At 36.9% G+C, this 23,048-nt stretch overlaps 1 protein-coding gene and 1 non-coding gene across 2 annotated transcripts; one reads left to right on the forward strand and one right to left on the reverse strand.

Annotated features, from left to right (window-relative positions):
* The first annotated feature begins 531 nt into the window (after positions 1-531).
* On the forward strand, positions 532-634 carry LOC111885600 (U6 spliceosomal RNA). The gene has a single exon (XR_002848154.1). It is a non-coding gene; the product is annotated as a U6 spliceosomal RNA (small nuclear RNA).
* Positions 635-2,626: 1,992 nt separating this feature from the next.
* On the reverse strand, positions 2,627-4,152 carry LOC111885077 (60S ribosomal protein L11). The gene is made up of 5 exons (XM_023881365.2): positions 3,993-4,152; positions 3,769-3,876; positions 3,629-3,671; positions 3,183-3,378; positions 2,627-2,961 (listed from the first exon to the last, which is right to left on the reverse strand). Exons 1-5 carry the CDS (start codon positions 3,993-3,995, stop codon positions 2,763-2,765), a joined length of 549 nt encoding a protein of 182 aa, XP_023737133.1. The 5' UTR covers positions 3,996-4,152; the 3' UTR covers positions 2,627-2,762.
* Positions 4,153-23,048: the final 18,896 nt, after the last annotated feature.

Consider the following 23,048-nt stretch of genomic DNA (forward strand, 5'->3'; position numbering starts at 1 on the left):
TTATGTGGTTTAAATTGAGTTGAACTAAATAAAAACGATATAATTAGTATATGTATGAAGATACAAATATGTAATAGATAATTTTATAGACCAATTATGTAATCTGAAAATTACAAGTATAACTCTTTATCTAAGACCACTTCAGGTTCCTATTGTTTGTTGGGATAATAACTTAGGAGGGTAATTAGGTTTCTAGTTTGTCCGTATTAGGTCATTAAGGTTCTTTTTGTGCGTATTAGACCAATATGGTTGTTATTACCGTTTAGAAATAGTCATTTTACCGGTTTTAACCGGTAAAAATGACTATTTGTAAACGGTAATAACAACCATATTTGTCTAATACGCACAAAAAAAACCTTAATGGCCTAATACGGACAAACTGGAAACCTAATTACCCTCCTAAGTCATTAACCCTAATTTTAAAGACATTGAGAATATATGACCATCAACAGTAAACTAGTTCGTTTAGAACTCGCGTCGTCCCATATAATCTGCTACTCATCTATATGGCGAAGCTCTTTATCTATAGTCGTTCCTTTGGGGACATCCGATAAAATTGGAACGATACAGAGAAGATTAGCATGGCCCCTGCGCAAGGATGACACACACAAATCAAGAAATGGTCCAATTTTTTTTAACCCTTCGCCATCTTCTCTGAAACCCTAATTCCATTTTCAAATGCTAATAGAGTTCAATTGCAATTCTTATGTTTCGGTAGTTCATCTACTGAAGTCATGATCAGACAACATGTGGATTTCATGGTCAGATTGATCTTCTTGTTGATGTCTTCAACCATTTGTGGCAAGTAAGGGTGATCTTTCTTTTTATAGTCTCCTTTAAGTTTTTTACTTTTCTTGTCATTAAGTTTCATGCTTTATAACCTTTCGTTTATGTGTTGTATATAGTTTGTATGTGTTTGTTTATGTGCTGATTTTTGATTAATTTTGCAACTTCAGTTTCTTAGTTCATGTTGTGGTTTTGTTTTTTATAAAATAATTGATAATAGGCATCCTCTGCAAGTCCTTGTTGGTTTTACATTTCCATTCGTTATCAAATGTAGACATTGATGAGAGGTATCAAAGTGAGATTGTTTTTGTACATATGGATATGTTCATGTAAACATTTAAATGACAAAAAAGAGGTTATTGATAAAATGTTGCATATTTATGTAATGAAGATCATCAATCATATGAGTTTTTGTACTTAGAAGTTCTGGAAGGGTTGTGAGATAAGTTTAAATGAAAACAACTATTGTCAGTCAAACAGGTCAGTCACATTGATTAGTAAGCATGTTATCTAAATAATTAGGGTTAATGACTTAGGAGGGTAATTAAGTTTTCAGTTTGTTCGTATTAAAACCTATAAAAATGACTATTTCTAAACGGTAATAACAACCATATTGGTCTATTACGCACAAAAAAAACCTTAGTGACTTAATACGGACAAACTGGAAACTTTATTACCCTCCTAAGTCATTATCCCTTGTTTGTTTGGAAACAATAAGACCGATTCCAAAAATCTTTTTTTTCTTTTTAAATTGCTGCCCATCGGCTAATCCACATGCATGCCACCTTCTTTCAAACAATGGATAAGAGAATGGCGTTTCACATCAGTCGCCTCTATTGACAATATTAATTTAACAATGGTCATGTTGTCGAGTTAGGTACTCATTAATCATTATACCATTATTTAGGCTGAAGCATCAATGGAGGATCGAGAGTCGATCTAAGAATATAGTGGGTTAAAGAAAAAATAGGTCCCTTAAATCATGAATATAAAAAAAAAAAAAATCAAAAAAGACACTACATCATAAAATTCACTATTTAATATTAAAAAACATAAATATGATTACAATATTATAAAAACAACTAATAGCATTTCTAGATAAGTTATATATTTTAGGAATTTTTGGCGTTTTAAAGATATTGGCCCTAGGCAACCGTCTGGGTTGCCGTCTGGACCGGACCCGGGTGGATCAAAAATGTGTTAAACGGTTCTGTGTTTGTTACGTTTATAAGATTCGAACTTTAGTTCTAAAATTGTTTTAAGTTGATAAAATTTTACAAGTATATATAAACTATATATGGTCTTCGATTTTCTACAAAGAAAACAGATAATGAAGTGTTACTAAATAATAAGGATGTGTTATGTGAGAAGGACCAAACAACAAATCGAAAAAGAAAAGATCAATTTCCCACCTATCAATCCATGAAAGTGTCTTTTAATTTACATATTTTTCTTTATTTTCTTATTCAATTTAGGTTGGTGTTTAAAATAGTTCAGACCAAAAAAAATCACCATCAATAACCATGGAATAGCAACTAGGTTTTAAACAAAATTATATCAAATGTTACGACTTTAGAAAATAATAATAATAATAATGCTTAGATATTTAGTTAAATAAAAAAAAAATCTAACTAAACGAGAAACCCAAAGTTATAACCTAAAAAACAGACTAAATTTGCCAAACCCCATTTTTAGTGTTCTCTTGAAAAGAAAATAGAAGTTTAGATTTAAACACAAAAAAATGAGGAAATTTAGGGTTTTTATGTAACAATTTTACTTGTCATTAAAAAAAAAAAAAAAAAAAAAAAAAAAAAAAAAAAAAAGTCCAAAACAAATCCAATCAAAACCAAAACTTGGTGGGTTTCATATTCTCACTACTATAAAGACTCAGCAAGTACAAAACACAAAAGCAATAATAATTAAATCTCTGGCACAATACAATATAACCAAAAAAGACTACTAAATAAAAAAGACAATTATGCCCCAATCTGTTGAGATTTGTTGAGAATAACTCCCTCATATTTCACTTGAAACCACTTCATTGCATCATCCTTTGTAACTCTATGCTGGATTCCAACTCGTGCCTTGCACCTACGCCTACGGCCCACACGGTAACCCGGCCGCTCTAGAACCACAAAGAAGTCCATACCATAAATACCAGTGGAGGGATCATACCTGCAATTACATAAAAGATTAGGGTTATAAATATACTTTTATATGTTTTATCACCACAAATAGCAATGTATGTTTATTATAATTATAATTGTTGGGATCAAATTTGTTGAATGAATGAATCTAAAACTTTCTACACAATATTAGTGAAAACTAATAAATAATGTTCATTGTTTCTTAACAATTAAGTAGTATTCATAGTATTTTTATTAAAAATGACTTACTTGATTCCAAGATCAATATGTTCCTGAATACCAAATCCAAAGCAACCAGTGTCACTAAAGTTACGTCTGAGAAGCTCATACTCCTTCACTTTCAATCCACTCTCAAGAAGCTGCATTGCCTTGTCTCCTCTAACAGTAACATAACAAGCAATCTTCTCATTACGCCTAATCCCAAATGACCTCACAGTGTACCTTGCTGTAGTGTACAGCATCGGTTTTATTTAGAAATTTGGAGTGAAAAAGTCGCTAACACTGTTCAAATTTTAGCTTAAGGATTCACTGATTAATCTATAAGTATGAATTGTCAAACATTAAGATGAATCCATTCATCTAAACAATATAATTTTAAAAACAAAGCCAAAATCTAGCAACAATAATTATGGATACCTAATTGAAGTTAAGGTATGAATAATGTGAGTAATGGTAGATTGTGATATGCAACTTACCCTTGGAAAAGACGGGGGATTGGCCACTTAGTTGCTCCAAAACCTAATTACCATTAATCAGAACAATGAAGATTAGAAGAGTTCGCATCGAAGTGGAGAGAGAGAGATAGAGAGAGAGAGAGAGAGAGAGAGAGAGAGACCTTGGCAGCGCGAGTGAGACGATCGCCGCTCTCACCGACGGAGATGTTGAGGACGAGTTTCTGAACCTTAATCTCCCTCATTGGATTTGCTAGCTTCCTCTCTGACGCCTGCAATTTATTTCATTCATCAAGATCATCATCCAAAACAGACAATATTATCAACGGTTTATATCTAATATAAAAAACATTCGTTCTATGTGTGATTTATTTGTTAAAGAGAGTACCATTGCTGCAGGGAACGATTACGGCGGTGGAGATTGGAGGTTGGAGGCAGAGGAAGCAGAGGAGAGGGGATGGGGAGAAGGGTTTTATTAGAAAAGTAAGGCTGCCAACAGATCTGCTAGGGTTTGTGGTATAAAGGATGGAATTTGAGAATGCCGTATTTACCCTTTCACCTCTAAAATTTGAGTGGACAAAATTTCATAAATCGTCCTTATGGTTGTCAATAAATGTCATTGTAAGTTTTTTAAGAAATTTTTAAGATGCAGGAGGTTGAAAGTTTGAAAGACTCCATTGTAGGTTCTTATAATTATAAATAACATTGTTAGAATATAAAAGTTAAATGTTTATTAAGTTACAAAGTTACCCTTTTTATTTTTAAATGACTTTATAATCAAAAACTAAAAAGAAAAACAAACTAGTACTAATTCACATTCTTTTTATGCCTTCCCTCACATTTTTATCTTCTCTTTTTTCTCTCCCAAACTCATTTTCACTTACTCGCCTCAACCCTACACCCCCACCCCCTCCCCCCTCTGCTCTCCTTCATAAGAAAACCTAAGCAACTATTTTTGCACTTTTAGGTGACATGAAATGTCATAAAAATAAATGTTCTTCTTCTCATGTCTCTCTCATGTAACACCCATTTTCTAGGATAGATCGGTGGATGGTTTAGAATAATGAAAAGAAAGGTTTTTTGGAAAAAAAAACTTATGCGACTAGGTGGTGGTTGGAGCACCACGGCATGGCATGCCAGATTCATGAACGTGTTTTTGTGATGGTTGTCACAACGTGACGAAAGGAAGGTCACGACGTGACAGCAGCAGCAGCTCAAGCCCATGATATTTTAGGGTTTCCTCCATATTTAAGCCCTTAAACTCAAGGTTTAGGGCATCCTATTCAACCTCCAACCCTTTCAACGAAACCCTAACATCCATTGTTGAGTTCTTGAGCTTTTAGTTGTGTTTTTTGTGTCTTGAATGAGAAGGAAGCATCCTTGGTGCATAGATTCAATTTGTAAGTCTTATCATCATCTTATTGCACTTATTTTGGACCATTGTGAGTGTTCAAGTTCCAAGCTTTATGTTCTATGCTCATAGATCTAAACTTTTTTGTGCATTTTCTCCATGTTGGAGAAAGTTTGAGTGGAAGGATTCTATAAAGTTGACAACTTTATGGATCCTTGAGGTCCCTTTGAGGTTTAGTGTTCCAGATTTGAGATTTGGTTAATTTTTGGCTCATACATGAGATTTATTGTTGGAATAGTGTCTAAGGCTGCAACTATATTAGGTAAGTATTTGATCCGGTTGTGCATGGTCCTTTTGGGTTGCCTTCACCACAGCAACTTGATAGGATGATTTATTAAGAGAGAGTAAATATTATTAATATATTATGGGAAATATAATTGTTATTTGATTAATATAAGTCATAGAATTAATTAGAATTAATTTGGTGACTTAAAGAGATTAATTAAATAAAGGGGTATAAACTGTCAATTGTTTGATAGTTAAACTTTAGACTGTAAATCCATTGGGATATGCTTTGGACGAATTCTAAGAGTGTTAGGATAGCCAAAATCGTCCAAAGGCTTATCTATGGAATGGATTTGGATAGCCTTAAGAGAAGATTATCCAATTAGGGTTTAGGTTGTAACCCTTAAGGAGTCTACAAGTATAAATAGACCCCATGGCATAGGGAATTCGACACATCTCATAAAGTAAGAGAACCCTGGCCGAATTCCTCCCCTCTCCTCTCTCCTAAATCATTCTTCTTGCTATTGGTGTTTGTAAGCCATTAGAGGAGTGACATTTGTGACTCTAGAAGCTCCAAGACAACAATGTCAACAAGGAATTCAAAGGTATGATTCTAGATCTGTTTCAATGTTGTTATTGAGCATAAATAGTTATTAGAAGTCTTGGATTCAAAGCATGTTTAATTAGAAAGCCTAGATCCGAGCATTAGGGTTTTGCATGCGCACATAGGAAAGTTCTTATGGCTAAAACCCATCAGTGGTATCAGAGCCTAGCTTGGTTTTCTTTAAATTGTTGCTTGATTAACTGAAACAAACCTGCAAAATTCGATTTTAGGTTTCTGAGTCATGGACTCGGCGAGTTCCAAGGTGGACTCGGCGAGTAGGCCTGACTCGGCGAGTCCCCTTGTGCACTCGGCGAGTCCAGGCGTCAGGAATTGCCAGATTCGGGATTTTTTCATAATTATCTTATGGAAACTTACCTTAATCATAATAGATCAATCTAAATCCGATTTTTTGATATATATGACTATTATCTTGATCTAGTTAAAGGTATTTATCAACTAATAAAATATTTAATTTCCTTATATGATAATTAATTAATTATTTTAATTATTTTGGTAATTATCTTTCAAAGAAATCTTGAATAAAATCAAATATAGATAATTAGGATATTAATTGTTAATTGGAATTATTTGTTATTTGATCCTCCATGTTTTAAATGTTTAAAACTTGCCCTCAAGTTTTGAAATTTATATTTATGATTAAAAGTTTTAATTTAGACAACTTAAATTTCAAAACCCTAGATTTTAAAAGGTTTAAAATACAACCCTATACTAATATGATATTACTAGTATAATATATATATGTATAACTAAATGCTAGTCTTACCGTTAGTAGGCCTCATTCACGAAACCGATCTATAAGGTGGGTATAAGGTTGCGGCCTATAAAATGGCGCTTAATGGGTGTACACTCACACCCACCGCTTGCTTGATTGGTGGAGGGTCGTTAGCCGAACGGGTAGGATAGGGCAACCTCATCCTCTCATTAAAAGTATAAATATAAAGTAACTACACATATTTTAAAATTCCCAATCTTAGTTACTTTAGGAAAAGTGAATTGATGCAATCCCATGAAATTACACTTTGCACCTTGCTAAGAAGTTAGTGGAGCGTGTGTGGTTTACCGGCACACAAATTGGTTCTAAGCGAAGGTGGCAAAGGGTGATTCATTGTATATCATAGTTCGATGGAGCGTGTGTGGTTTACCGGCACATCGAATAGGTGATCGTTACAATGAAGGCACCATGTGAATTTGCATGGTTATTCACACCCGCTTTGTGATCCTCGGTATCCCAGTCACAAACAAGAGGGGCATATCGAGATTTAAACATGCCATTGAATAGTTTCAATGAATCTCATCCGAACCTAGGAATTCTCAAAAACACTTAGGGCTAATAGTTTAGGTTTTTGTGATGGAGAATTAGTGAATCGTCATTCACTTACCTTCAATTTATTTGCATGTTAGATTACGGCATCCCTTTTCTAATATGTAAATGTCATTGTTGGATCCTAGCCCTAATTTTTCTTATTGGGTGATAATTAGGGATTCATATTCTAATCTATCTTTGTCCTTTTCTAATTATAGATGTCGAACGCAAACAACGCTGCTGCTAGTTCTTTCACGTTGATGAGCCTTTGCCAAAAGGTCACTTTCGATGGAACGAACTTTAGCGAATGGATAAGATACATTCGCACTATTGCTCGCTATGAGGACAAGGAGTATGTCCTTGATGAGAAGCTCGAGAAAATCAACACCGAAATCGCTACTCTAGCCGAAATCACCGCCTTTGAAACTCATGAGCGAGATGCAACGAAGGTACATTGCATCATGATTGCTACCATGAACTCTGAATTCCAAAAGTCCTACGAGGACATGTACCCGTATGAGATGCACCAAGACTTATTGGAGAGGTACCACCAAAACGCGAGACAAGAGCGGTATGAGATTTTCACTAACATGATTTCCGCGAAGATGGGTCATGGAGAATCTCTTACCGTGCACTTGCAAAAGATGCAAAGGTATGTCGACCACCTTCGCAAGTTAAATGTTGACTTCGGGGAAGACTTGGCGATCGACATGGTGCTTCACTCTTTGCCTCCGATGTACAACCAGTTCAGGATGACCTACCACATGAACAAAGAGGAGGTCACCCTAAGCAAACTCCAAGGTCTCTTGAGAGTCGCTGAGAGCAACTTCAAGGACAAGTATGTTGCACCTACTCCCAATCCGCCCGCTGCTCCTGTCTTGGCTATTGGTCAAGGAAAGGGAAAGAAGAGGAAAGCTTCATCGAAGAACCATCGCAAGGTGAAGGCCCGAGATGGTGCCTCTTCTAGTGGGACCAAAGTTGATCTCGCTAAGCCCTGTCCTAACCCGAAGGAGGCAGAGTGCCACCACTGCCACAAGATAGGACATTGGAAGAGAAGCTGCCCAAAGTACCTGCAAGCAATCAAAGAAGGAAAGATCAAGCCATCTTTCGCAGGTATATACGCAATTAAATCTAACGATTCTAATCATGCTATTTCTTGGGTCCTTGATACCGGTTGTGGTTATCATATTTGTTCTAATGTGCAGGGACTAAGAAGAAGTAGGGATGTGGAGCAAGGAAGGATCAATCTAATCATAGGGAACAGAAGATCGTCGCCTGTAACCAAGATTGGAGTGTATTCCTTAGTGCTTAGGAATAGTTTGGTTTTAGATTTGAACAATTGTTGCTATTCGCCAGAAATGGCAAGAAACATCATTTCATTTCATGGTTTATATAGACAAGGATTTAGATTTTCTTTTAATAATGAGAATGGTTCTATTTTGGCTTATCTAAATGGTGTCTTTTACTTTGAAGCTATACCATGTAATGGAATATATGAAACTGTTATGATTGTTGATAACTTAGGAAATGATGTTTTGAATATTGATTCTTCCACTAGTATGGATAAAGCATCCTTGTGGCATTGTCGTCTTGGACATGTCAACAAGAAACGCATAGCCCAACTCCAAAAGGATGGAGTGTTGGAATCATTCGACCTTAGGGAAGATGACACATGCGAGTCTTGTTTACTTGGGAAGATGACTAAATCACCCTTCACGAGTACATGTGAAAGGGGCGAAGGTCTATTGGACCTAATACATACCGATGTATGTGGACCGTTTAGATCAACCACGAAGGATGGGAACCGCTTCTACGTGGCCTTTACCGATGACTATAGTAGATATGGGTATATCTACTTAATCAAGCAAAAGTCAGAAACCTTTGAAAAGTTCAAAGAGTTCAAGAATGAAGTGGAGAATCAATTGGGCAGGAAAATCAAGATGCTTCGATCCGATCGAGGAGGAGAGTACCTAAGTCTTGAATTCCACGATTATCTCAAGGAGTGTGGAATAGTTTCGCAATTGACGCCTCCTAGGACACCGCAGTTGAATGGTGTGGCAGAAAGGCGTAATCGAACCTTATTGGATATGGTTCGCTCTATGATGAGTCGTGCTTCACTACCTATCTCTTTTTGGGGGTATTCCTTAGAGACTGCCGCCCATATCCTTAACCAAGTCCCTACTAAGAAGGTTGCCAAAACACCTCACGAGATGTGGACAAGAAAAGCTCCCTCGTTAGCACATATCAAGGTTTGGGGTTGCGAGGCCTTCGTAAGACGAGACACTCACGACAAGCTCGAACCTCATAGTGAACGATGTATTTTCATCGGCTACCCATAAAAATCCTTTGGATATCTCTTCAATAGACCGAAGAACAATGGTGTCTTCATTGCGAGGAGAGGGGTTTTCCGAGAGCGAGAACTCATAGGCCAAGGAGACAGTGGGAGGCAAATCGAACTTGAAGAGATTCAAGAGTCGATAGATGAAGGAACCTCTACCACTGGCACTCAACCCGAGGAGGAAACTCCGGTTGAAACGATTGACGAATCCTTACCTCTTAGACGTTCCGATAGAGTTAGAGTTCTACCCCAGTTTTATGGTTTTCATATTACTACCGAAGGGGACACGTATATTAGTGATGGTACACTAATAAATCTTGATGAACCTAATAGCTATAAGGAAGCCATGGCAGGCCCGGAGTCTGCGAAATGGAAAGAGGCAATGGATAGCGAGATCCAATCCATGTATGATAACCAAGTTTGGAATTTGGTTGATTATGTACCCGGACGTAAGACCGTTGGGTGCAAATGGATCTTCAAGAAGAAGACCGACGTGGATGAAAACGTGCACACATATAAAGCGTGATTGGTTGCGAAGGGCTTTACTCAAACTCCTGGAGTTGACTATGATGAGACCTTCTCACCAGTTGCGAAGATTAAATCTATTAGAGTGATGCTAGCTATTGCCGCATTTCATGATTATGAGATTTGGCAAATGGATGTCAAGACCGCTTTCCTTAACGGGAAGTTGGCTGAGGATGTTTACATGGCTCAGCCCGAGGGGTTTGTGGATCCGAAGCATCCGAATAGAGTGTGTAAGCTTGAGAAGTCCATTTATGGACTTAAGCAAGCATCTCGCAGATGGAATCTTTGCTTCGATGAGAAAGTCAAAGAGTTTGGATTTGTACGAAGCGAAGACGAGTCTTGTGTATATGTCAAAGCCAGTGGGAGTATAGTAAGCTTCCTCGTTCTATATGTCGATGACATATTACTCGTAGGAAACGACATCCCGACTCTGCAGGAAGTTAAGTACTGGCTCGGGAAGTGCTTCGCTATGAAGGACCTCGGAGAGGCTTCTTACATTTTGGGAATAAGGATAGCGAGAGAAAGAAGTAAGAGACTAATTAGACTTAGTCAGAATACTTACTTAGAGAAGGTACTAAAACATTTTAGTATGGAAAACTCAAAGAAGGGAGAATTACCGATACAAAGCAATGCCAAGTTGAGTAAGACTCAAAGTCCGAGTACCGAAGCTGAGATAGCAGAAATGAGCCGAGTACCATACGCTTCTGCAGTTGGCTCAATCATGTACGCTATGACTTGTACTCGCCCTGATGTAGCCTTCGCCTTGAACATGGTTAGCAGATATCAAGGGAATCCTGGCAAAGCACATTGGATTGCGGTGAAGAATATCCTTAAGTACCTTCGGAGGACGAAGGAATGGTTCTTAGTCCTCGGAGGGAGTGATGACTTGAAAGTGCGAGGGTATAGTGACGCCAGTTTTCAGACCGACAGGGACAATTACCGTTCACAGTCAGGCTGGGTCTTTACCCTAAATGGAGGAGCAGTGACATGGAAGAGTTCCAAGCAGGAAACCGTAGCTGATTCAACGTGCGAATCATAGTACATTGCAGCGAGCGAAGCGTCGAAGGAGGCGATATGGCTAAAGAACTTCATCAGTGATCTTGGAGTCGTACCTGCCATAAAGGAGCCAATGGAGATTTTCTGTGATAACGAAGGTGCGGTTGCCTTAACCAAGGAACCGAGGGATCATGGTAGATCAAGACATATCGACAAAAAATATCACTTCATTAGACATCGTGTAGAAGGACAACTCGTAGTGAAGAGGATATCATCAGAAGATAACCCAACAGATCCGCTTACGAAGGGACTGAGTAGGGTTAAGCACTTGTAGCATGCTAGGAGCATTGGGCTGAAGGATGATATTAGCATAGATTAGATAGTATTAGAAACGTGTAATAGATAAATGTAATTGACATTTGATGATTAAATAAAGGAGTTTTATTTATGAGTAAGGTTACTATCTTATGTTAATTATTTAGCTATTGTTTCACTTTGCATGTTTTGACTTCCAGAATAATTGAAATTATTAGGAATAATAGAATTGTTCAAATTGTCCACAATCGTTCATATGTTGGAAGTAGATATGAATGAAGATTGTCATGAATTGGTATGTAGATTGTCTAAATGGTGTTAGACATAGCAAAGGGTTGCTGCAACGTTCATGAGTGCTTATGAACTAGTTTTGAGCATTGGAACAAACCCGCGCTTGCTGGAATCACCTTATGGAATAAGATATAAAAAGGTGATCGCAAGACGATAATATCATATAGTCTTAAAACCTAGATATATGGTTTATTATTTGTTAATTGATTATACATTGATAATACGAAAACGCATCAGTAACTTGGTGTTATAAAACGTATTGTTGTGTATAGTTGGTTAATGAATAAGTAAATGCATATAAGTCGAAGTTTATCTGTAACTTTTATCTAAGAAGGTAAAAGCGATATCTCGGCCGCTCGATGATTTGATTTGACTTATGTGCCAAGCCCGGTCAGAACTAAATTGATGTGTTCGATTAAGTTCTATGTCAAAATAAATCAGAGATCGAGAAACCTAAATGCTTGACTAACCATTCCATAGGATTGTCAGCATGATATCTAACAGAGGACTGTACGTTCCCTTATCTAAAGGACAAGATTGATTAGATCAGAGTTGACAGCGTCTTTGAGAGCTACGATTGCAAACCGAATTGTACATGTAAATATAGTTACTAGACTTATCCAAGTGGGAAACTGTTGGAATAGTGTCTAAGGCTGCAACTATATTAGGTAAGTATTTGATCCGGTTGTGCATGGTCCTTTTGGGTTGCCTTCACCACAGCAACTTGATAGGATGATTTATTAAGAGAGAGTAAATATTATTAATATATTATGGGAAATATAATTGTTATTTGATTAATATAAGTCATAGAATTAATTAGAATTAATTTGGTGACTTAAAGAGATTAATTAAATAAAGGGGTATAAACTGTCAATTGTTTGATAGTTAAACTTTAGACTGTAAATCCATTGGGATATGCTTTGGACGAATTCTAAGAGTGTTAGGATAGCCAAAATCGTCCAAAGGCTTATCTATGGAATGGATTTGGATAGCCTTAAGAGAAGATTATCCAATTAGGGTTTAGGTTGTAACCCTTAAGGAGTCTACAAGTATAAATAGACCCCATGGCATAGGGAATTCGACACATCTCATAAAGTAAGAGAACCCTGACCGAATTCCTCCCCTCTCCTCTCTCCTAAATCATTCTTCTTGCTATTGGTGTTTGTAAGCCATTAGAGGAGTGACATTTGTGACTCTAGAAGCTCCAAGACAACAATGTCAATAAGGAATTCAAAGGTATGACTCTAGATCTGTTTCAATGTTGTTATTTAGCATAAATAGTTATTAGAAGTCTTGGATTCAAAGCATGTTTAATTAGAAAGCCTAGATCCGAGCATTAGGGTTTTGCATGCGCACATAGGAAAGTTCTTATGGCTAAAACCCATCATTTATGACCTCATTTCCTCCATTGTTATGAATTAGCTTGGGGAAATACATACATTGGACATGCAAGACAATAAATCAACGATGCATGTGTTTAGGTCATTATGGTGAAAGTAGAATGCTAAAAGTGAGGTTTGGATCCTTTTGAGCCATGCAAAGTGTTGGAAATATTTTTATGTGATTGTGACTTGAAATAATTTGAGTATTGATTTACATTTTCTAATAAACATTATCACAATGTTTTGGGTTAAAAAGATCCCGAAGATCCAACAAGCACTTGAAGTTAACATGGAGCACTTGAAGTTGACATGGAGCACTTGTTGAACATGGAGCACTTGCAGTTTACATGAAGCACTTGCAACTTACATGGATCACTTGTTGAAAGCAAGTTGGACCATCATGATCTCAGATGACACATCTAGATCATATATGGAGCATCAAGATATTGATGGATCATCTGGAATATTGATGGCTCGTCAGAAACATTGTTGGCTCATTTGCAACTCTATGGATCAACAAGAAGTTGATGGCTCAACATGAATATTGATGGCTCATCTCAAGTCAATGGAGCATCATGATAACATTGACGGATCAACAAGATTACACATGGCACATCGTGCACAATGATGACACGTCCAAGTTCTCAATGACACATGCAGTTCGTCCATGGTCCGTCATGAACATGTGTTAATACATCTTCAAGTTCAAGAAATATTCCAACATTCAATAAACAAATCAACTTGATCAATGACACTTCTGGAAGTTGATAACATCTTAGAAGACAATGGAGCAACATGATTCTCATGATGCTCATCATATATTCAATGTTGATCAAGAATGATCAAGTGAAATGAAGACTCGAAAATTGGATGGAACCCTAACGGAATACTACCGGAATTAGAATATTTCATCCATTCTTCGTTAAATGGGCTTTTCTAAAACCTATAAATAAGCCCCTTGGGCTCCATTATAAAGCTTCTCATCCTTGTTCATTTATGCTCATTCCGCTCATTTGTTATTTAGACTAGTTTTTAGAGAGCCATTTGAGTGTTTTAGTGTGTCTACTATATGAAACACTTGTAAATGAATCTTTATGAATACGAGACATTTGAATCATTGATATTGAGCATATAAAAAATGTTTTTATCATTAACATGGTTGATTCATAACTCTTTATTTTCCGCATTACTTGCCACTTGACAATTCTAAAATTTGTTTCAGTATTTTCAACACTTGGACTCTTCAAAGTCTAGGTTTACAAAATTTTAATCATTTCATCACAAATGCTCCAAGCTCACGAATTTATGGATTAAGACGTTCATTTAGACTTGGATCTGAAATTTGGATGTTGGAATGCAAGTATTAAGCACTTAAGGAAAAAGTCCTTAATATGCACATACGTTGGGCGTACTCAAGGGTACGTTGGGCGTACATCTGGTACGCGCAGCGTACCAGGCCTGGATTGGGCTTTTGTGACTTTGGGCCTTTTTTAGACAAATAGAGTTTGGGTCCTGATGGGTCATTGTCCCTTCTGCCTTTAAGTCATTGTTGGGCCTTAGGCCTTCATGTGTTTGGGCCCATAATGGGTTTTGGGAATCTTTTAGAGCTTTGGGTCACATTGGGCTTTTTTGTGCTATTGGATTGGGCCTTGGTTTTGGGCCAAGTTAGGAATGGGTAAAATGGTCTTTTACCCTAAGTATTGGATAGTTGGACTAGGATCCTAGTTATGGGTTGTAACCTAATTATTAATTGGATTTTATTTGATGGTGTTGGCGCAAGGATTTTTTCGGATCAGCAGTCTGAGTATTATCTGAGAGATTCAGCAGCTTGAGGTGAGTGTCCTCACTGTGCTTAACATGTTGAAGGCACCAATGTCGACCCATTGTTTGTTATGATTAGGCTGCTATTTGTCTACATGACTCTTTCTAGTGTTAAATGTTAATATGTATACCGGACGGGGCCCGATTCCAGGCGGGGACTGATGACTATATTGTATTCTATTTATCTTTGTGATTCTTGCATGTGTTAATGTGTTTATATGTATACCGGGTGGGGCCTGATAAATGTGATGTGCCGGGGACCATCTCATATTACTAACAGATCTGTTCCGAGCGGGGCCTGATGCTGGGCGGGGAGCATTATATGTTTGATATGTATGATATGTGGTGTTTTGGGGAACTCACTAAGCTTTGTTCTTACAATTTTTAGTTTATATTTCGGGTACTTCCAGATCCAAGGGGAAGAGCTCGGGGTGTTCGCATCGCACAGACCATATCGTTCCGCTTTTTATTCGACTCTGATGTATTTGGATGTTTTGATCATACTTTGATTTTATCATGGTTTTATGAACATGTTTTGAATGGCGGTTTTATTATAATTAAAAAGAAATTTTGGTCTTGATTTTTGGGACATTACAAGTTGGTATTAGAGCCTTGGTTTGAGGGATTCAGGCATACTCTCGGGTGTGTTTGAATTCAAACTAAGGGTTCGGTAAATTTTACAAAAAAAAAATGTTTTATAAAAATAGTTTTCTAATAAAAGAAAGGGGTGTGGTGCATGCAATCGACCGAGCTCAAGTAAGTTTTCCCAAAATACCCATACATGTTATGTTATGCTTTAAATTGTGAATCTGAATTGCATGCTAGATTAGGGCTAAGGATCTTATCAGGATTGGATAGAGTGCTAGGAGAGATGCCTTTGTATGCTTGTTATATGAGCGTGTAGGCTTACATGCAAGTATTAATCAGTTAGTGATAGGATGGCCTGTTTAGGCTATGCTTGATTATGATTACACATTGCTCGAATGTTGGTTGCTTTGTACTTTTTAGGAGTTCTCATTAACCTCATATAACTAGTAAGCGAATATGCTATGTTACATATTATTGAAACTAAATAATTTTAGAAGGTTAGGTTTTAAATCTATTGCATAGCTCTTGTCTGAGTCCAACCGTTGTAGTGTGAGATCTTTCATTCAAAGAATTATATGGTGTCAGTAATATGTAATTGTATTCGTGAGTTAGTTAGAGGGTGTTAGAGGGCGGGGGGTCCTTCTGCAGCTGATGGTAGAGAGTGGTGTGGTGATTTCCCTAGGAAAGCCTAGGAAGAGATTTAGTGTAGGGAGACTTGTCTTGTTGAGGGTTGTATGTATGGATAAGGGAGTGACTTGAAGGATTCAGAGCGATCCTTGAGGAAAGTACAGATAGATGTGTAAGGTAGTATGGGCTCGTACTACTGGAAGCAGAGGATCCATACTCGAGTCAAGGAAAGTTATGATGATACCTGGAAGCTTGTAGGGTATGGGATTCCTCGATGTGTGTAGGGGTGGCAACTCTCAACCCAACCCGTAACCCGACACGAAAATAAGTGGGTTAGGGTTGAGATTTCTGACCCGCCAACCCGTTTATTTAATGGGTTGGGTTACCTGTTTGGGTTCGCGGGTCAACCCGTGTAACATCCCGAAATATCAAGAGTAGAGTTGAAGGGCTAAAAGAGTAAATTGGGAAAGAGTGACTCAGCGAGTTCATGGGTGGACTCGGCGAGTAGAGTCGCGACTTGGTCGCGTGTTAAGTAGCCGACTCGGTGAGTCAGTAAGATGGACTCGGCGAGTAGGCGCTGAGTGGAGAAAACCCTAATTCTCGGGGTTGAGCCCTATATAAAGAACATAACATCCATTCCCCCAGCCTCTTTACTCATCCTCAAGTCCAGAAACCCTAACCTTCGTATGTGAGTGGATCAAGTTGCATTTGGGAGCTTGGAGAAGCAATTGTTGAGGAAATCTTGAAGGGTAGGAGGCTTGGAGCTAGGGGCTTTGTTTGGATTCGAGTTCCATTGCAGTTGGGGCGTTCTTTTGAGGTAATATCTCGTCCTTGGGCTGTTACTCTTTGGATTCATCATTATGGGGTTTGTGGGGAGCTTATCTTTTGGTGTTTTGGAGTTTAGAGGTTAGATCTGAGGTTGCTACCTCAGATCTGGAATGGAGAAGGGATGGAATGCCTGAAAGTCCCTGTGTTTGAGTGTGTAGTGAAGCTATCATGTCCCAAACCCTAGCCCTAAAGTGTATAAGGCCTAGATTTCTTTGGATTCACGTAAAGTTTGCCACTTTACGTGATGGATGGGTTGTAGGAGGCTAGATCTATGTTTTGCATCAATTGCATGGCCTGGAATGCTTCTGTATGGATTCAGACCGGTGGTACTCGGCGAGTCACATGGGTGAACTCGACGAGTTGCTTGAAGATGAGCTGGAACTCGACGAGTTGGAAGTACAACTCGGCGAGTTGGATGAAGATGGCCTGGAACTCGGCGAGTTGTATGAACAACTCGGCGAGTAGGTTAAAGATAGCCTTAGACTCGGCGAGTCTGTTCTTGGACTCAGCGAGTCTTGTCGAAGAGTCCCAATATTTTCTGGTTGAGTCAAGAATCGGCGAGTCAAGGGATGACTCGGTGAGTTGTGGGCGAGTGGACTCAGAGTTGTTGGACTCGACGAGTCTCGGGATGACTCGGCGAGTTAGGTCGCAGATTGAGGGAAGTTCTGAGTATGGGGACTCGGCGAGTCATCGGGTTGACTCGGCAAGTAGAGTCAGTCAGGGGTTGACTTTGACCTTGTCTTTGACCAAAGGTTGACCAGTGGTTTCCAGGGGCATTTTGGGTAATTGTTGGTTATTGTTTTGAGTTCAGTTCCGTGGTAGTTGTCCAGTGGTGGAGATCGTATCAGTGGTCGGAGCAGCTTGGGTTATCTGTTCAGTCGACAGTATCGAGGTGAGTTATCCTCACTATATCAACAGGGTCTAAGGCACCAAGGCCGGCCCTTATCGGATTGAGATCCAGGTAGTTGTTTTTATGTTATTGCTTTGATATGTTTGCATCCTGAGAGCTAGGATGGTATATGTTAGAGACCTGATTGAGATCGGTATCTTGAGAGATAGGGAGATGCTATGCTAGTGACCTGATAGGTCGGTATCCTGGTTAGGATGGTGATATGTTATGTGATCTGTTTGATCTGCTTGTTGACTGTGAATTGCTATATGATTGTATGTATATGTGCACATGGTTGTTTGGACTGGAGTTGGGTTGAGGCGGGTCCTGCTTTGTGCTGTAGGCCAAGATACCCAGGGCGGACCGGTTGTTCCGAAGGCCCAGCGAGCGGTCCGGATAGGCTGTAGGCCCCAAGAGGGCGGACCAGACGTGCCGAGGCTCGGAGAGTGGACCAGGCCGACTGAAGGCCCGGTGTGGGCGGACCAGTCATACTGTAGACTCAGAGAGTGGACCAGGTGGATTGAAGGCCCGGCGCGGGCGAACCAATCACACTGCAGACTCGGTGTATGTGGTTAGATTCGGAGAGTGGACCAGGTGGATTGAAGACCCGGTGCGGGCGGACCAATCACAATGTAGACTCGAGGTTTATGGCTAGACTCAGAGGGTGGACCAGGTGGACTGTAGGCCAGTGCGGCGGACCAGTCATACAGCAGACCCGAAGTGCATGGTTGTTCTGTGATCGGATATGTTATGGCATGTTATGCATGTATGGTATATGTGGTTGGTATTTTGGGGATATCTCACTAAGCTTTCGGGCTTACAGTTGTGGTTTTATGTTTTTTAGGTTCTTCAGGAGACCGTGGCAAGGTGAAGGCGTGATCGTACCGCTCCTCATGATTTTGTAGTAATGTGATTCTGGGAATACGTTAAATGTTTTGTATTGAAAACCTTTTTGTAAAGATTTAATGGAATCGAGTTGTTTTTGAAAAATTTAAAATTGGTTGTATTTTTCAGTCGTTACAACCCACCTAATATATTTAATTATCTATTTATTTTATTTTTTAATAATCTAAGATCATATTATACTATTAGTTTCTATTTATCATATCCTTAAATTTAAATTTGGTATTCAATCGTAATTTTGTATATCATCAACCATATGTTTGGGCAATGTGGCATTGTGTTGTGGGCTACTGTTGGGCTTGTGTTTCATGATCCCGTCATCCATCTTTGACCTTGAATCCTTGAGTGTTGACTGTTAAGTCCTTGTGCAGCCAGCCATTGCGTATTTGTGTGCCCTAATAAAAAACGCCATTCCTCACCCGCCCCAGTCTCCACATTCACGAACAATTGAACGAAGGATAAAGATTAAGGAGTTAAGGACTGATCTTTGAAGGAAGAAACATCACGAACTCATGATTTAATCACTCATCGGGCTGATCCTCATCCGCTCATCGCTATTCGCACCCACTCTTGTCAGCTTCGACATTTTCGACCCACCTTGAAGAAGTTGGTGTTGGAGGAAGAAATGGGAATTGTAGCATGAATGAATTATCACATTTGTTTTTGGATATGTTTGAACAATTGCACTTTTCATGAATGTTTTGATTTTTAGAGTTTTATTTGGATGTTTATGACTTTATGTTTAATGTTTATTTTGGATGTTTATGATTTTATGTTTAATGTTTATGACTTTTAGATTTCATTTTATTTGGATTTTTCAATTTCATCTTAAAATGTGTTGCTTATTAAACGGGTTATACGGGTTGGGTTCGACCCATTGACACGTGAACCCGCTAACCCATATATTTATACGGGTTATATGGGTTGGGTTGGGTTGATGTGTCCAACCCGCCAACCCATATATTATATGCGTTAGGTTGAGTTTCTGAATTTCAACTCGCCAACCCGAACCCAACCCAATTGTCAGGCCTATGTGTGTGTGTGTGTCTATATATATATATATATATATATATATATATATATATATATATATATATATATATATATATATATATATAAAGGTTCAAATAAGAACCCTGAAAAGTTAAAAACCGTAAGAACCATTAAATATTCTTTTGTCTATTTAATATAAACAATAAAAAAAACGCAAAATCTACATTTTAACAAAAGCTACGTTTTAAAATCGGATCTATCAAATCCTTTCGAATTCTCCCACAAGTTTTTGAAGAACACACAGTCCCTATTAGCACCACCGCCTACCGCCTCCATCACCACCACCTATCGCCTTTGCCAGCACCGTCTACCGACTTTATCACCACCGCCACCAACAAAGAACCACTGTCGAAAGACCGCCTTCACCTCTCTCCACTGTCGTTGTTCTACCACTGCCCCACCACTCTAGATGTCAAACTTTATGATTTTCCGGTAGCCTCTAGGTCTACGATTTTCCGGTCGCTGTTGCATTAGATCTTCCAGATCCATGATTTTCCGACCACCGCCACTTCATATACTTCTCGATGATGCTCTGCAACGACCACGACCAACAACACCTCCATGATCTCCGGTGACAAACAACTAAATCTATATCAGATCTGACATGTTTAAGCTCTTCATCCGCCACCACCACGAATGCCGTCATCCGCCACCACCACTGATGTCCAGCGGCTCTAATGAAACTCCTCCATGTCACCTGCATCACCTCCTCCTCTTCTTATCGGCGAGACCAGATCTAGAAGCTCTAACGAACGATGAGATCTACGATTTCCGACAGATCTCTTCCCCGTCTTCTCCTCCGACGATTTCTTCCGTCTTCGCCTCCTCCATCGTCGGCTCCTCCGTTTTCTATTTCGTTTAAACTATCAGCAATTACAACGAAGTGCAAAACACATATGAGTAAGCGATGTTTTTTCTGGCGAGTAAGATTGAGTTAATGAGAATCGAAACGAAGTTAATCGATTTGATTATTCATCAGCGGTAATAAGAAAATAAGAGATATGAGTTCATCCGGTGGGTTGTGAATCCAAAAAAATCGTGATTGTTTCGTCTTGTTGAGGTTTTCCAGCGAGAATGAGAACAAGGTTGGTGGTCATTTACCGTATTGTGTCTCATTTTGGGCTTATCTTTTTTTGTTTAATTGGTCTAGTTAGTTTTAATTGAGTTAGACCTTGAAATCGATTAAAAGAAATGAAATATTAAAAAAAAATCATTTTACGGAAGTCCATGAATTAAAAGAAATAAGATATTAAAAAAAAAAAACAATTTACGGGAGTCCTTTTGAGATTTTCTAAGTGTTTATAAATAAATTCATTTAACCATTAATTGTAGTTAATTAATTAAAATAATAGGTGATGTATTATTATTATATAGTTTGGATTTATTTTCAATATAAAATATTTAACTATTGATTGTAGTTAATTAATTAAAATAATAGGTAATGTACTATTACTATATAGTTTCGATTTAGTTTCAAATATAAATTCGTCAATAATGATTCTAATAAAATTTTATTTTGTTGACTAGATAATTATGTGTATCCAACAAATTTTGATCACAAATTTTATTGAGATATATAAAATATATTTACACCACATATATATGATTATGTTTTTGGGCTCTTAGGATATTGTAAAAACAAAGAGAAGATGAGTTAGATCATAACATTTCCTCACATAAGAATTAAATGTCAACCATTTTTATTAAATTATGAATTATATTAAACTATAAATTTTATAAATTTTATGTATTAAACTATAAATATAATATATTAAGTATTAAACTAATTGTATTAAACTGTGATTTTTTTCATAAAATTTGTGTTTGCTTATTAAATATGAAATAAAAGAAACATTATACAAAAATTTGATTTTCTCTAATTTAGAATAAAGTACGTAAAACATAATCGGTAAATATTGTGTAAATAAATTTTGAAAAAAATCACTAGGCTCCATAATGGTATAAATTTAAGCTTTAATTTGGAAAATTGGTAATAAATGTATAAAATTTTGTGTATTAAATTATGAATTTTATATACTAAATTATGAATTGGCTGTATAAGCTATTATTTTTATGTATTAAACTGTGAATTAACTGTATTAAGTTGTGAATTGGTTGTATTAAGCAATGATTTTTTTATGAATTTTATGCTCTATTAAAGTGTGAATTTGTTTGATGCACACAAGATATTTGATGAAATGATTCAACAAAATCGATTATGTTTTTAAGTTGTAAATATCGTGAATGAGTGACCTAAGCTACTTTATTATATTGTGAATTAAAGTCTTGAAATATACGTTTTAACTTGAGAATATGATTGTGAAGTATAATTTTTTTTCGTATTAAAATTTGAAATTATTATATTAAACTGTGATTTTTTTTATTAAACCATGATTTGATTGTATTGAGTTTTAAATTAACTATATTAAATTATGAATTGACTGTATTAAGTTGTGAATTGACTGTATTAAGCTGTGAATTTATTGTATTAAGCTATGAATTTTTTATAATTCCTTGTAGCCTTCTAAAATTTTGAATAAAAGTACCATTATACAAAGATCTCATTTAATCTAATTTTGAATAAAGCATTTAAAATTTAAGTTGTGAAAATTTTTGTAAATAAACTTTGAAAGAAGCATTAGCCTATAGATCTAAATATATATATATATATATATATATATATATATATATATATATATATATATATATATATATATATATATATATATATATGTAAGTTTTAAGTTGAGAACATGATTGTGAATGTATAATTTTATTGCATTAAACTGTTAATTTTTATACTAAGCTGTGAATTTTATGTACTAAACTGTGAATTGATTTTATTAAGCTGTAAAATTTCAAGGAGTTATGTGTTAAAATATGACTGATTTATGTACGAATTTTTGTTTTAATTTGTTTGTGAATATATTTATTTGTGTCTTGTATAAATATGGAAGACTATATTAGTTTTTATAATTATTTTGCATTAAATTCAAGATGAGTGAATTAGTAAGTTTTATTAGACTATGAATATAGTATTTAAGTTGTTAATGCATGAATTTATTTACAGATCTGATTTGGAAGAAATAATGGTTGTGATGTTGTTACAGGTGTTTGGTGGCAGCGTGTGATGGTGGTGGTGGTAGAGTTTGTGTTTTTGACTTCTTTGAATTAGTGAATTATTGTAAAATAGTTTGTATTAAGTTGTGAAGCTTTTGCAATAAAATGTAAATGGACTGTATAAAGTTGTATTTTATATCAGTGTTGTGTTAAAATATAAGAGCATATATGAATAAAATATTAGACTGTAAAAATTACATTTTT

This window comes from Lactuca sativa, chromosome 4, assembly GCF_002870075.4.
Source record: "Lactuca sativa cultivar Salinas chromosome 4, Lsat_Salinas_v11, whole genome shotgun sequence".
Lineage (NCBI taxonomy): Eukaryota > Viridiplantae > Streptophyta > Magnoliopsida > Asterales > Asteraceae > Lactuca > Lactuca sativa.

What these genes read in the sequence shown, in the direction of transcription:
- LOC111885077 (XM_023881365.2), bottom strand. An exon ending in GTCTCACTCGCGCTGCCAAG is followed by an intron (nt 3,672 to 3,768) that starts GTCTCTCTCTCT and finishes AATGGTAATTAG; the next exon opens with GTTTTGGAGCAACTAAGTGG. An exon ending in CATATTGATCTTGGAATCAA is followed by an intron (nt 2,962 to 3,182) that starts GTAAGTCATTTT and finishes ATGTAATTGCAG; the next exon opens with GTATGATCCCTCCACTGGTA.